The sequence below is a fragment of the Neolamprologus brichardi genome, chromosome 12 (genome assembly GCF_056152115.1).
Source record: "Neolamprologus brichardi isolate AB-2024 chromosome 12, ASM5615211v1, whole genome shotgun sequence".
NCBI classification, from domain to species: domain Eukaryota; kingdom Metazoa; phylum Chordata; class Actinopteri; order Cichliformes; family Cichlidae; genus Neolamprologus; species Neolamprologus brichardi.
Window position 1 is genome coordinate 31,422,009 of NC_142115.1, and position 12,822 is coordinate 31,434,830.

The following is a 12,822-nucleotide window of genomic DNA, read 5'->3' on the forward strand; positions in this document are numbered from 1 at the left end:
CTGAAAGCTCCATCTTAATTAGCAAAACATCATCCTTTGAGGATATGTCTCCAATTTTCTGCACTATGAAAAAAAAGAGACACCATCCATCAGTTCTATGTAAATGTTACAGGTGTACTCAAAGACAAAAGTTGACTCTGACTGCTAAATAAATACAAAACACAAAACTGTCACTGATGATTATTTATGTCCATTGCTTTCATTGCATAGCTGTGAGGTCATTAGACACCTGCATGTGTGGGGAAAGTTTCAAATATTGTCTTGTCTTTCATAAACACAAACGTAAATATTCTGTCCAAATAGCACATTTTTTTGTCTCTGTAATTTGCTCACATAGCATGTACACAGCTTCAAAAAACATCACTCACAGATTCGAATATTGTAGAAGCAAATCTGTCAGAGAAAAGCAAAGACTCACATTCATTTCACTGGATGTGAATATCAGCAGAGGTGTTTTAACATTCGTCTCGTGGGTATGGAGTTTTTGGAATTCATTCCATTCTTCTTCACTTACTTGGAAGAGATTAATTTGTCACTCCAGACAAATGGGTGTGTCGATTTCTAAGTTAGTAGACCATGTAATGGAATCAATTAAACTGAGATGCTCTCATTGGAAGGTTTGATTCCCTCCACCAGCACTGCACCTCTCCATTTTTTTTTTTCAAAAGCAGTGACTTGTTCAAACTTGCCTGGTAAATTTGAAAATCTTGGATTAGATTTGGAAATGCAAAGCTTTCTTTCAATCTATAATTTCTCTGTGCAAGAAGAGAAACAGAAACTGTCTGATGTGATGATTTCTGGTAAAATTCTCACATTTGGATTCAGATAGAAATGCCCGAAATCAACTGGGACAATATGAGTGACAAAAAAGAGTCACCTTTTTGCTTTCCTAACCCCTGCTGCTGAGATGTCCTTGAAAAAGGCACTTGACCTCCCAACTGCACAGATACAGCTGCTTAGTGGCCACAAGTTGTGTGCAGAATGTTCAGACGTTTGATGTTAAGAATCACATCAACCCTCTTAGAAATTTTACATATGGAAACTTATGAAACATGATCACTGCCTTTCTTGAAGCCTGCGTACAGGCAATGTCAAGTGTATGAAGCACTACATTTTGTAGTAGTGCTACATGTATGTACTGGCATAATCTGCAAGTGCCGCATGGCTGGGGTTGATGGTGGGTTTTGTTCTATAATTTATATTGCAGTTGTGATGCCAAAGGCAAGCATTTACGTCTGTATTTTAGCAGTGACAGCATGGGGTTAAATAAGAGCAGACCTTACAGTGTTTTTTTTAAGACATTTTGCCCTTAAATTAAAACAAAACAGCGATTTTTTTTCTTTAAACACTGACTAAAGCTTTGTGTCATATTACATCTGAGTTATTCATTTGCTGCAGACGTTCTATTTCATCGTTCTCAGTATGTTTTATAGAAATGCATTCTTTGTGGCAAGTTTGAAACATGTTATTGGTATTTCTAGAGGCCAAGTTTGTTAGCTTAAGTGTGGGACTATTGCTGGTTTAGCACAGAAATCCAGAAAAAAATGAAAAATCAAGTGGTGAAGTGGAAATTATACATAATTTGGGTAGGATTAGGGCCTTCAAAAATGATTTACAAATCAGTTTAAAGTGTCAGAAATATCAAAACAAAACAAACAACAACAACAACAACCAAAAACAACTTGCAAAATGAAATGTTGCAGTTAACAATTTTGTAGCGAGCTGCCGTGAAAATGTCCCCCAAGAGCAAAGCTTAAAAAGCTAAGAAGGATATGTTGCACAGTCATGATACTGGAGAACATACTTGCAGCTGAAAATGAGTTGCAACGTAGCATGAATGGTGGTGTATGGATTGTTGAAAGTGTTCAACAGAAAGACACAGGGTGTTTTAGGGAAGGGCTTCAGGCATAGAGCGGAGAAAGGCCTCTCTGTTTGAAAGTCTGCGGTGTGTTTTGTCACCCACTCTGGGAAAGTGGGCCAATACTGACCGCTAAAGGGTCCATTCAGGCATGAGGGGGAACGTGTAAGAGCTGGAGCAAGAAGAAGGAGCAGGAAAGGTGGGGGTTGTGGAAGCAAGGTGGGACAAGAGAGGGTGGGTAGGTGGGTGGCAGGGCAGGCAGGCAGGCGGTGGAGCAGATGTGAGCAGAGCTGAGGACGAGCTTCACACAAAGACACTGTCCCATCGATGTCTCCATTACAGCCTGGAGCAGGAAGGGGAAGGAAAACAAAAACAAGATTAAATTCTCCGTCTTAACACACAGCATCACAGGAGTCCACACTGTTAGATGTCTAACTGCTGTCATCTAACAATGCAGAACACATGGAAATCAAATTAAACACATCCTAGAACTGTATTCCAAACAGTCTCTTTCAAGTTGTCACATACTGACACTTTTCAGAATTGGTGTAAGTCTTCAGATCTTGATGCACTGTCAAGATGTGAAGGTTTGTGCCTTCAGACTTGTAGCAGATTTAAAGCGGCTATTTCTATATGTTGTGCAGATAAACTTTGTGTCCATGAAAGTGACAATGGATCTTTGTGAGAAGCACTGTTGTTACACATTATCAGCCAGATGGGCCAGCATAGGGCCTGCTGGAGGGGAAGACAGGGTCACATCCTCCATCCTTTGGATTATGTAAGATTTATTTTTGGGATCTACAGTTCAACCAGTGTGGGTTTGCCAAGTGGATGTCAGGCAGTGAACCACTCTCAGGCTCTTGAGCATGATGTGAAATTACCACAGTTTGACCACCAAAAACTTCTTCCCCAAACATGTCACACAGACTACCCTGCTGGTTGCAATTATTTAGACATTTTCACCTCATTTGACGGGAATATTTATGATAGAAGTTTTAAGTTTATTTCCCTACTGAATGAGTCCCACTTTTGCATGGGATTTAGTGCTTACACACAGGTGTTGCCAGTCTATTTTGTCTTGGGGGGGGGGGGGGGGGGGGGGGGGGGGGGGTTAAGCTTCAAAGCTTAATGACTAACTGGCACGACTGGCACGACTGGCACGACTTTTGGCTCAGGCAAGCTAAACATTTAGGACATCCTCATTGTATGGCACACTTTGTAGCTCTTCTGCTCTCTCTTTCTGTTTGTCTTCCAAACCCCTGATCTAATGAAATACATCTCCAGCATAATAAACCATGTGGGTGTCTTTAAATGAATAAAGAGAGCCCTGCAGTCCTTGGAGGCTGTGTGACAGAGCTAATCTAAATGTGCTATTTTCAAAATATTTATGCTGTATATATATTATATTTCCAAAGGTGAGCACAGAGTTGGCATAATTAGCCTCATTAAGCCAATGAAGTGCCAAGAAGAACATTACATGACAAATAGGCTTTGACGCAACTATGTTTGCACGTTTAGGTGCAACGCAACTGGTGGTTGGATCCATTTCAGTGGCAACATTTTTACTTTTTTACCCCTATTTTTAACGATTGAATGGGAAGAGTTTGGGGTGGATCGTATACCATATGTGACTATGTTTAGCCAAGAATGGCACGTTGGTTGAGGTTATGGAGAAATTGTTCTTGGGGCTAAATATAAATAAACACATTTTGCAAATAACTTTGGATTTCTTCTGCATTAACCCAGACCACAGTTTTTCTGTATCCTTCTATGATAGCCAATCATTTAGGGAGAAAAATTGTTTTAGCTTATACACCAAAAGAGCAGCTACCTTTGCAGTGATTTTTGTGTCATTTTGAAACACATTCAATTCTCATAATACATCTTTGGTTACACCCTCTAAATCACTCTGCAATTAAACTTCATTGAAATTCTGCTGAGAATATAGTGTATAATTTTCCATTCCCTTTATTATAGTGCATGGTTCCTGTTTTGTGCTGCCATGAGGACCATTAATATTCAGTATATGGAAAGCATTTTTTAGTTTTATTACCTGCAGCCGTGTTGCTCTTACAGTATATTTTCCTATGTCCTATATTAGCTCTGAAAGTACAACGATCTCAAAATGGAATAAATAAAAAATGAAGATGATGGACAAAATATTACGAAGACATGATCAAAGGTATCAACCCAATTCAAACATCAGAAAAACATTTTATTTTAAAGGAAATAACTTTACATTTATAACAGGAATGTGATTTTTTTCCCCAATAATAATGAATATTTTCCTAATTGAATTAAATTAAAATTATTATTTTAATATAAAAGCATCCACTTGCTTTTATACAGTCTTGACAATAACTTTTTCAAACCTTATTTATGAAATGTTGAGCACAGAAAGAATTGCAACTTAGTATTTACAAGAACTTGCGTATCACTTTAGAAAGCTGTTAAGCCTGCAAATCCATTGTTCCTTTAGGTTTTGTTAATGAGCTGTGTTATCATTGTTTCTTTGTTTCTTTTTTTAATTAGGATTTTATCATGATAGCCATTAAGTGGATTATCCACAATAATCACAGCAAAGGAACATATTTAATTTAATGACCTTGTGAATCCCTGATGTTTTTATTTTTGCTTCTTATGTCCGTATACTATAACAAGAAATGCACCGAACCTTATCAGGTTTTAACACTTTTAAGAATGTCGACAGAAACCAAACATTCATGCTCTGGTGGGCTTCAGGCCTTCCTGAGATTGGGTGATGTGGATTTTTTACACTTCGGTGACTGAGGCTGGACTTTAATGTTGGATGTAGAGGAGGAGGGCTGGTTGTCCACCTATCTATCATTTCATTTTTCTGCTCCATGCCCTCACTAACTCATTCTGCCTATTCAACCAGTGAGTCACAGGTCTGACACTGTATGACACAGATACTTGCACACACATGCACACACTATCATCAGTATGCCAGTTTGTGCACGAAAGACTGGAAATAAATGAAAGAATTTTTGTACTATTGGAACAGCTTCACTGACATGAATGCCACGATACATGTTCAAAGTAATTCTGGCGTATATAAAGTTGATATATTCAATATCCTTGGTTTCCTTATGTTTGTCTAAAATGTGCTATGAATAAGCTTCCAACCAAGGTACACAAAAAAGTACCACAGATACTTATGTATATAAGTTTAGAGTTGTGAAAAGTTACGATAAATGTTCATTGAAATCAACGACCTTTGTTATATGATTATTATCTTGATATCTTCATCAAGAATGGTTGAAGTCAGATGTTAGTGCCCATGGGGATCTTTCATCATTGCCTTCCTACAGCCTTTGAAATAAATGGTTTCTTTTCATTTTAGGGGACAAAAGACTTCAAGACAAGGACAAACTGATACAGTCTGCTGTCCTTTCCCAAAAAACCCTCATATTTCATTCACAGTAGATTATAGAAAACATCAAATATTTCAGCTGAGAAAATGCACCAATTTAAGAAAAATATTAGCTCAATTTAAATTTAATGTCAACCCTACATCTCAAAAAAGTCAGGATAGGAGAACAAAACACTGGAAAGGTAAGTGGTACTAAAAAAGAAACAGCTGTAGCAACACTTTGCAACTAATAAGGTTAATTGGCAACAGAATGATGTGCCATCTTCGAGAAGAAAGGTTTCTCAGATGTAAAAACAGGCAGAAGTTCACCTATCTGCAAAAAAAAAAACAAAAAACAAAAAAACAACAACCCCAAACTGCATTACAAATTCTGGAACAATTTCAGAAAACTGTTCCTCAACATAAACTTGCAATGACTGTAAATTATAACCTACAGTACATAATGTCACCGAAAGATTCTGAGGATCGGGATAAATCTATGTGTACATGGGATAAGAGACAAATTAATACCAGATGCTCTTGAGTTTCAGTTCCTCAGTGGCACTGCATTAAAAACAGGCATTAAGCCTGTCATGAAAATCATTGCATGGGCTCAGGAACACTTCCAGAAAACACTGTTTGTGAACACAGTTCGACATGGCACCTGTAAATGTTCAGCTTCATCATGCACAGAAGAAGCCATATGTGAACATCATCCAGCAACACTGGTATCTTCTCTGGGCCATATATGCTTGTTTAAAATGGACCGCAGCTAAGAGGAAAATTGTTCTGTGGTCAGACAAATCCAAATTGGAAATTAGTTTTGGTACGCATAGACACTGCATCGTCTGGACTGCAGAGGAGAGGGATCATCTGACTTATTATCAGCACTCAGTTCAAAAGTCTGCGTCTCTGATAGTATTGGTGTGTGTTAGTGCCTGCCTGCTGTCCACACATTTCACTAACTGAAAACATTTGGTGCATTATGAAACACAAATACAAAAAAAAGACCTAGGACTGCTGAATAGCTTGAATCCTAAGACATATAGGACAGCATTCCTCACCCAAAATTCCAACAATTAGTCCGTTCACAGATGTTTATGGCTGTTAGGGGATGGTAAACATGACCAAATCACAGCTTTTTTGAGATGTGCTGCTGCCATGAAATTTAAATTGGAGTTTATGAAATTTGCAAATCACTGCAGTTTCCTTTTATTTTTACTTATCCGAGCTCATTTAGAGTTGGGGTTGTACATTATTTAATGATGGATTGCATTTATATAGCGCTTTACAATTCCACTATTCATTCACTCACTGGTGCAGGCAAACCACAGCTGTAGCCAAGGCTGCCCTGGGGCAGACTGACAGACGCGAGGCTGCCATATCGCGCCATCAGCCCCTCTGGCCAACACCAGTAGGCGGTAGTTGAAGTGTCTTGCCCAAGGACACAACGACCAGGACAGAGAGAGCTGGGGGATCGAACCAGGACTTTTAATGAATTACCCATTTATTTTTGATTTTCTAAAAAGGGCAATGGATTGTGTTGTTATCTTACTGCATGCAGGCTGAGGCATTTCCACATGACAGACCCAGCTAAACTTAGTTTATGGGTGTCATGGAAACAGTTCACTGGTAGAAAAAGTAGAAATAAACCTGTAGATTTCAACTGATGTCTTTAACCTCTTAAAATAATGGCTCATTTAATAGATCTTGTTGTGGATGTGAAGTTGGTTTTAGCCTATTCTTACAAGATTTTCTTGAAAGAATATCGCTTTAAATTGCTTTTCACTCCAATTGTGTGCTGCAGATTGCTTCAGTTATTTTTTTTTCCAAAGGATGGACAGCTGGGAATATTCAACAACTAGAGAATTCATTTAGCTTGTGAGCACCTGCAGAGTGGCTGCGTGCTTTGGCACTATCTCACTGCACAGCATCTTACAATAAAAACAGGATGTTAAGAGTTGCGATGGTTCATTGATATTTTATCTTCATCTCTGTATTATTTTTCCACCATAGAAACAGCACATTGACTAAAGCTACTGTTCTATGTGACTAACAGCCATCTTATAAGCCTGCAAATTATATAAAATAGATATTTCAATCTTATTATGACAGTTTATTAGAAATTGAGAGCAGATCATCGAAATCTACATTTTACTTTTACTATATAAGACTGAATTTTAGGAAGTGCATTTGTTTGTGAAGATGTGTTAAAAAATTGAACCAACATAAAATATGGATAAGGGTCGACTAAGATAAAAGATGTCATAAAAGAAAGAGAAAACGTCCAAAATGAAAACATCTTTTTATTGTCATACACTTTTTAAAGGATGAGTGCAAATAAAAGAGCTTGTGATCAAAATCTACTCATCACTAAGCCATGGACCATAAGGCATCATTAAATACAAGCTTTTTGGAGCTATCATCTACATTACAGGGACGGAATCAAGGAAAAGAAACAACACAGCATCAATGCTTATGCAATTAGAAGGAAAATGAAGGAAATAAATTAAAATGAACAGATAACAAAGGCAACAAAAAACACAACACAATTTATACATTCAAAAGAAAAAGTTCAAAAAGTTCACAAGGAATATTATTATCACGGCAAGTGACGATAAAACATTGTCTACAATCTGTTATGTACACTTGGCACTAATGTTATATCTTTGATTGTTGTCCAGTCGGTTTGTTGTCAACTTTAGCATGTGCACAGGTCGTAACTTTTTAAATTTTAATTCTAGTATAATCATTTATGTAATCTATAAATATGCTGCAACAATCATTCTCTCGAACAAAGCCGTTGAAAAGTTTTGCAAAGCCTGATGTAAAATTTGAGATCAAACTGCTCAATGGACAACAGGTCATCAGAAAAATGCTCACATACTTTTTATATATAGTATTGAAGGATTTTTTTTTTCTTAACAAGAATCAATCTTTGATAGTCCATCTCATGCACTTTAAAGTTGTAAACAGTACAAATATAAATGATCCACTTACAATATTTGAATCTGAGCAATTCCAAAATAGACAGACAGACTCCCAAAAACAGCAGCAGATTGTTTGTATGCATTTTCCAACACTGGCAGATGTGTATATAATGAGGTGAAAATGGCTATTTAACATGACTGGATTGTCTCCATCTATTCAACGTGGCTAGACAGAATCAAGCAGTGTACAGCTCAAATTATGCCACAGCTTCCAATTTCATGGTGATATGACTTAGCTAGTTCTCTATAACATACATTTAAAATATATTTTGATATACAGTATGAAGTAGAAAAATGGCCAGGGGTGGTCTTCAGCATCCTGATATGTTTTATTTATTTTTTTCCTGATATGTTAAAGGGAAAATTCAGCCAGATTTAAGTTACATGATTGCAAGTTTCAGATTATTTTTAAATGTGCTCCACAGTCAACTTTATACCAGTGTTGTTGTCAAAAAATAACCCATTCAAAGCCATCATCATAGACGCAGATGGAAAAGCTGTTATGTCTAATTAAACAATAAACCTGGCAAAGAAGTTAACACTATCAAATCTTGCCAATTATCACAGCAAATAAAGACATATATTCATTTTCTACTGCTCCAGTTTTTCTTATCCTTTAGAACTTTTATAGCATCTGATGGCAGGTATATTTAAAACAACATCTAAGGGCAAACAAAGATTTTTAAGTCACCATCAGAGAGGAAGGTGTATGCCACCTGCTGTATAAATTATTTAGCATTACATTTTATCTGCTTGCATTCACAAGGAATGCCATATTTCTGTTATATTCATAAGGAGCAGGTAGCTTAAAAAAATCCACACTGACTCTGTATATGAGCTGAGAATTAACTAAAATCTTACAAATGATCATTTTTTTTAGCAATGCAAAGAGTGGTGCAACCATAACTTACGGTGGCTGACATTAGCAAAAAGCAGATTTACCAATTTATGCAATACTGGAAGAAGTAGCTTTAGCATTATCTCGTAACTCCTCAACAACAGTTGCAAAGTCCGGCTTTAATTACCTACATCTTACAAGAACGTATCATTTGTATCCATCTCTTCTCAGATATGAATGCATTCAAGCTGCCTGTAAAATGCATTTTGAACACACAGCTGATTGCAAGATTATTTATTCGGCTTGGAAGAGCAGATCTTAAAACCTGCCATCCGAGAACAGTGCAGAGGGAGGGATTTCAATAAATATTCAAGATTAGGAAGAATTTATTTGAAGCGTTCAGTTTCAAAGTGACTGCAACACTGCTTTTAAGAAACTCTGTAACCTTTTTTAAATTTTATTTTGCTTTTCAGAAGCCACATTTTTCCTCAATCCATGTCCAACAGTCACTTCAGTGCAGAGATGGGGATTTTAAGCTTTTTAAATCATTTCCATTGGATACACATATTGAGAAAACTAATGTGTAACTTGTAAAACTTTGTGATTAGGGTCTACAACTTTAAAATAACTTAAAATTACTGTACCGACTACACTGTAACAAGCTTTCGATCTATATTATACTGTTATCTGCCATTATCTATTTAAAGAAAAATAATATACAGTGATTTATGGGAACTGGGGAATGTTTTTTTTGGGGGGGGTTGGGGGGGCTCAGTGATAGCACTACCGAAAGGTAATTAGTTCAGCTGACGAAAACTACATTTCAAGTGTCAGCAATTTCACAGAACATCGTCAAGTAGGGGATTCCTGGTCTGACCGGTGGCTCTTTTTTTTTCTTTTTCTTTTTTTTCCCAAAGGCTGTTATTGTTCAAACATCTAGCTTATGTTCACAGGCAATATTCAAAGCACAGGCTGATCAGAGAACAGTCTCCCATCAAAGAACTGGGCCAATACATCCCCACACAAACAGGGATGCTGGCTTCTTCACATTCAAATGGTACGGTGTAAATAAAAGGGCATTTTCAGTTAGACAAAACATTTGAGACAAAGATGAAACCTGGACATCCACACATGAGACAATGAGGTAACGCTGACAAAATGGTCTACACATTTGACAGACATAAGGAATGGCAACATAATGTAATGAATATATACAATATGTGATGTACAACGTTTACACTCATTCGAACCAAACGAGAATAAAACATGGAAAAAAACCCACAAAAAAACAACATTTGTTCAAAACTTTTTTTTAAGTCCAGGATGACGTGATCTGTTTGAAATTACAAGCAAGATACAGCCAAGAAATAAATATAATGACGGGGAACAAGTCAATAGTAAAAGACAAAAAGATAAAGGAAATATATCCAGTATGGTGTGAATCAAACCAAAGAAAATATGAGTCCCGACTGCTTTGAGAAACTGGACAGTCAACGTATCTGTACACACACATGCCAACATTCCATGAAAATACACACAGCACGGGCAGTTTTCATCACTGGGCTGGCTTTTGGATTCAGTGCATTCTTTAAGGAGGTGGGTTATTTATGTGGAGTTATGGCGGCTGCTTTTTTATACTTGCTGATTGTTTGCCGTTTTATGTCCCTAACTTATTTGACATACTCAGCTGACTTCCAGAAGTGCCCTGGGTGGGAAAGGCGGCGGTTCCTTTTTGGCAACTTTTCCAGTAAATCTACCAGCTTGGAGAAGCTGGGTCGCTCCTCTGGCTTGTACGCCCAGCAGAGGAGCAGAATATCCTGGAAAGCAAAGACACAGAAAAAAAACCTAATTATTTGATCTTTTTCAGATGCTTATGTGATGAAAGAAACAGGTGTGTCCAGGTTGTCTAAAAACCTCATGAAGCTAGTTGGTGTAATTTGGCCTGATTATCTGATAGTGAACTGTAACACAAGCAGACCCAGCAATGGTTTTGACTTACATTTCATACATGCAAACAAGGCTGGCTGGCATATGAGCTAAACCAAGAAGATTGAAATTTGTTCCTTAAGCTGGGCTACACAACCTAAGTGTGCAATCTGTAAAGAAATATTTTTGTTCAAATGGCATTTGACAAACTTTACAACCACATAAGGGACTATCAAGACGAATGCAAAGACAAAGCCAAATAAAATCTTCAAACAAAGACGGACAGTGTTTACAACCTGACTGTGAAATCTGACGTGACACCCTTAAAATATTAGCGCACTGTCATCTTTACAGAGATTTTTCAATTTCAATTAAAAGCATTCTTCAAATACCTTTTGTTGGTGTCATGTGAAAATCTACTTCAGGTGAATCCAACCTGCGATTGCTTGAGCAGTTTCTACACATAAACTCATTACAATGTGAGGAGAATCAGGACACTGTCTCCGGTCGCCTTTCTCACATTACTGTAAACCCAAATAAGATGACTGAACTCAGACAAATTAAAGCAAATGATTGCCTTTAATTTTTCAAGTTGATGAACTTGAAAGTCAAGTGTTTATGCTACATGTGGTATTTAATTACCGTTTAATTTAAGTATTTACAAAGTCATAAGCTCTTCTCGAGCCCAACATATAACATGCCCTGAGAGTCAGAATGTCATGGAAGTCAACATTAATATACTCAAGTCAATAAAAATTTAACCTCATGGCAGAAATATATATATGTGTGTGTGTGTGTGTGTGTGTGTGTGTGTATATATTAGGGGTGCAACGATACTCGTATCGATATTGAACCGTTCGATACAGTGCTTTCGGTTCGGTACGCATATGTATCGAACAATACAACATTTTTAATTTATTTTATCAACTTTCCTTCTGACGATGCTGTCTGTGTTGAGCGCTCAGTGGATCTGCGCTCGACAGTGCAGCCTAGGCTCACTGAGCGCAGGGCAAGCTAGCGAGACAGAAGCTAGGCTAGTTGCAACATGGCAAATTGAACCTCCCCCACCCTCATTCAGATCTGGCGTTTGGAACTATTTTGGTTTTCATGTGACGTATGACCCTGAAGGTAAGCGTGTCATGGACAAAAGTAAAACAGTATGTTGGATGTGCCAGCAATGCTCAATTGGTGGGAACTAGTGTGTTAGCGCAGTTAGCTCGTTAATGTGTTGACGTCTTCCAGCCCCACTCATGAGGCGATCCGCGGTAGCTCGTTAACGGAGATTTGCCGTGTTGTGACGTTAACGTCATTCCAGATTTACGCTGACAGCACTAGTGGAAACACAACGAATATGACTGCACATTTACACCGACATCATCCTAGTGCAAAGACAAGTGGAAGCAGACAAAAACAAGCACGCATGCTACAAACTTTACCGAGTCATTTAGACAGCACATGATTCTCCTTATGGGGACCTGATATGTTTAATATGCTGCTGAGAATATAGCCCAGAAGAAGCGTATAGTATAGCTTTTATTTTGGAAAGAGACATTTCTCCATAATAAACTCTCTTTTCCAAAGATGAGTGATTCCTCAATCAGATACAGGGCTCGCAAAATCGCTAGCCCGACGTCCCGGGGCTAGCGATTTTTCCAGTCGGGCTGCTCTGCTCGTCGGCCTATCGTAGGAAGGAAAAATATATGTCAATGCTTTTGCATTCTTTCGGAAATGTAGCTGGGTAATTATGTCATTGGCATCGGCCACTGTCAATATGTGACATACTGAAATCGCGTTTGAATTTGCGCTTGTTTTTTGCTTTCACTTTGCAATCGCGTGA

The 12,822-nt window shown here is 37.7% G+C and overlaps 1 protein-coding gene across 3 annotated transcripts in view; it reads right to left on the reverse strand.

Moving 5' to 3' along the window:
- Positions 1-806: 806 nt before the first annotated feature.
- The window catches only part of ksr2 (kinase suppressor of ras 2), a 117,221-nt gene continuing 105,205 nt past the window's right edge, over positions 807-12,822 (reverse strand). For 2 of the 3 annotated variants that reach the window (XM_006803865.3, XM_006803864.3), the window contains exon 21: positions 9,671-10,876. In XM_006803865.3, coding sequence (XP_006803928.1) covers positions 10,730-10,876 — 147 coding nt within the window. In that variant the 3' untranslated portion in view covers positions 9,671-10,729. Of the gene's footprint in view, positions 2,202-9,670; positions 10,877-12,822 lie in introns of those variants that run through there. The other variant, XM_035913410.2, reaches the window with a different exon arrangement.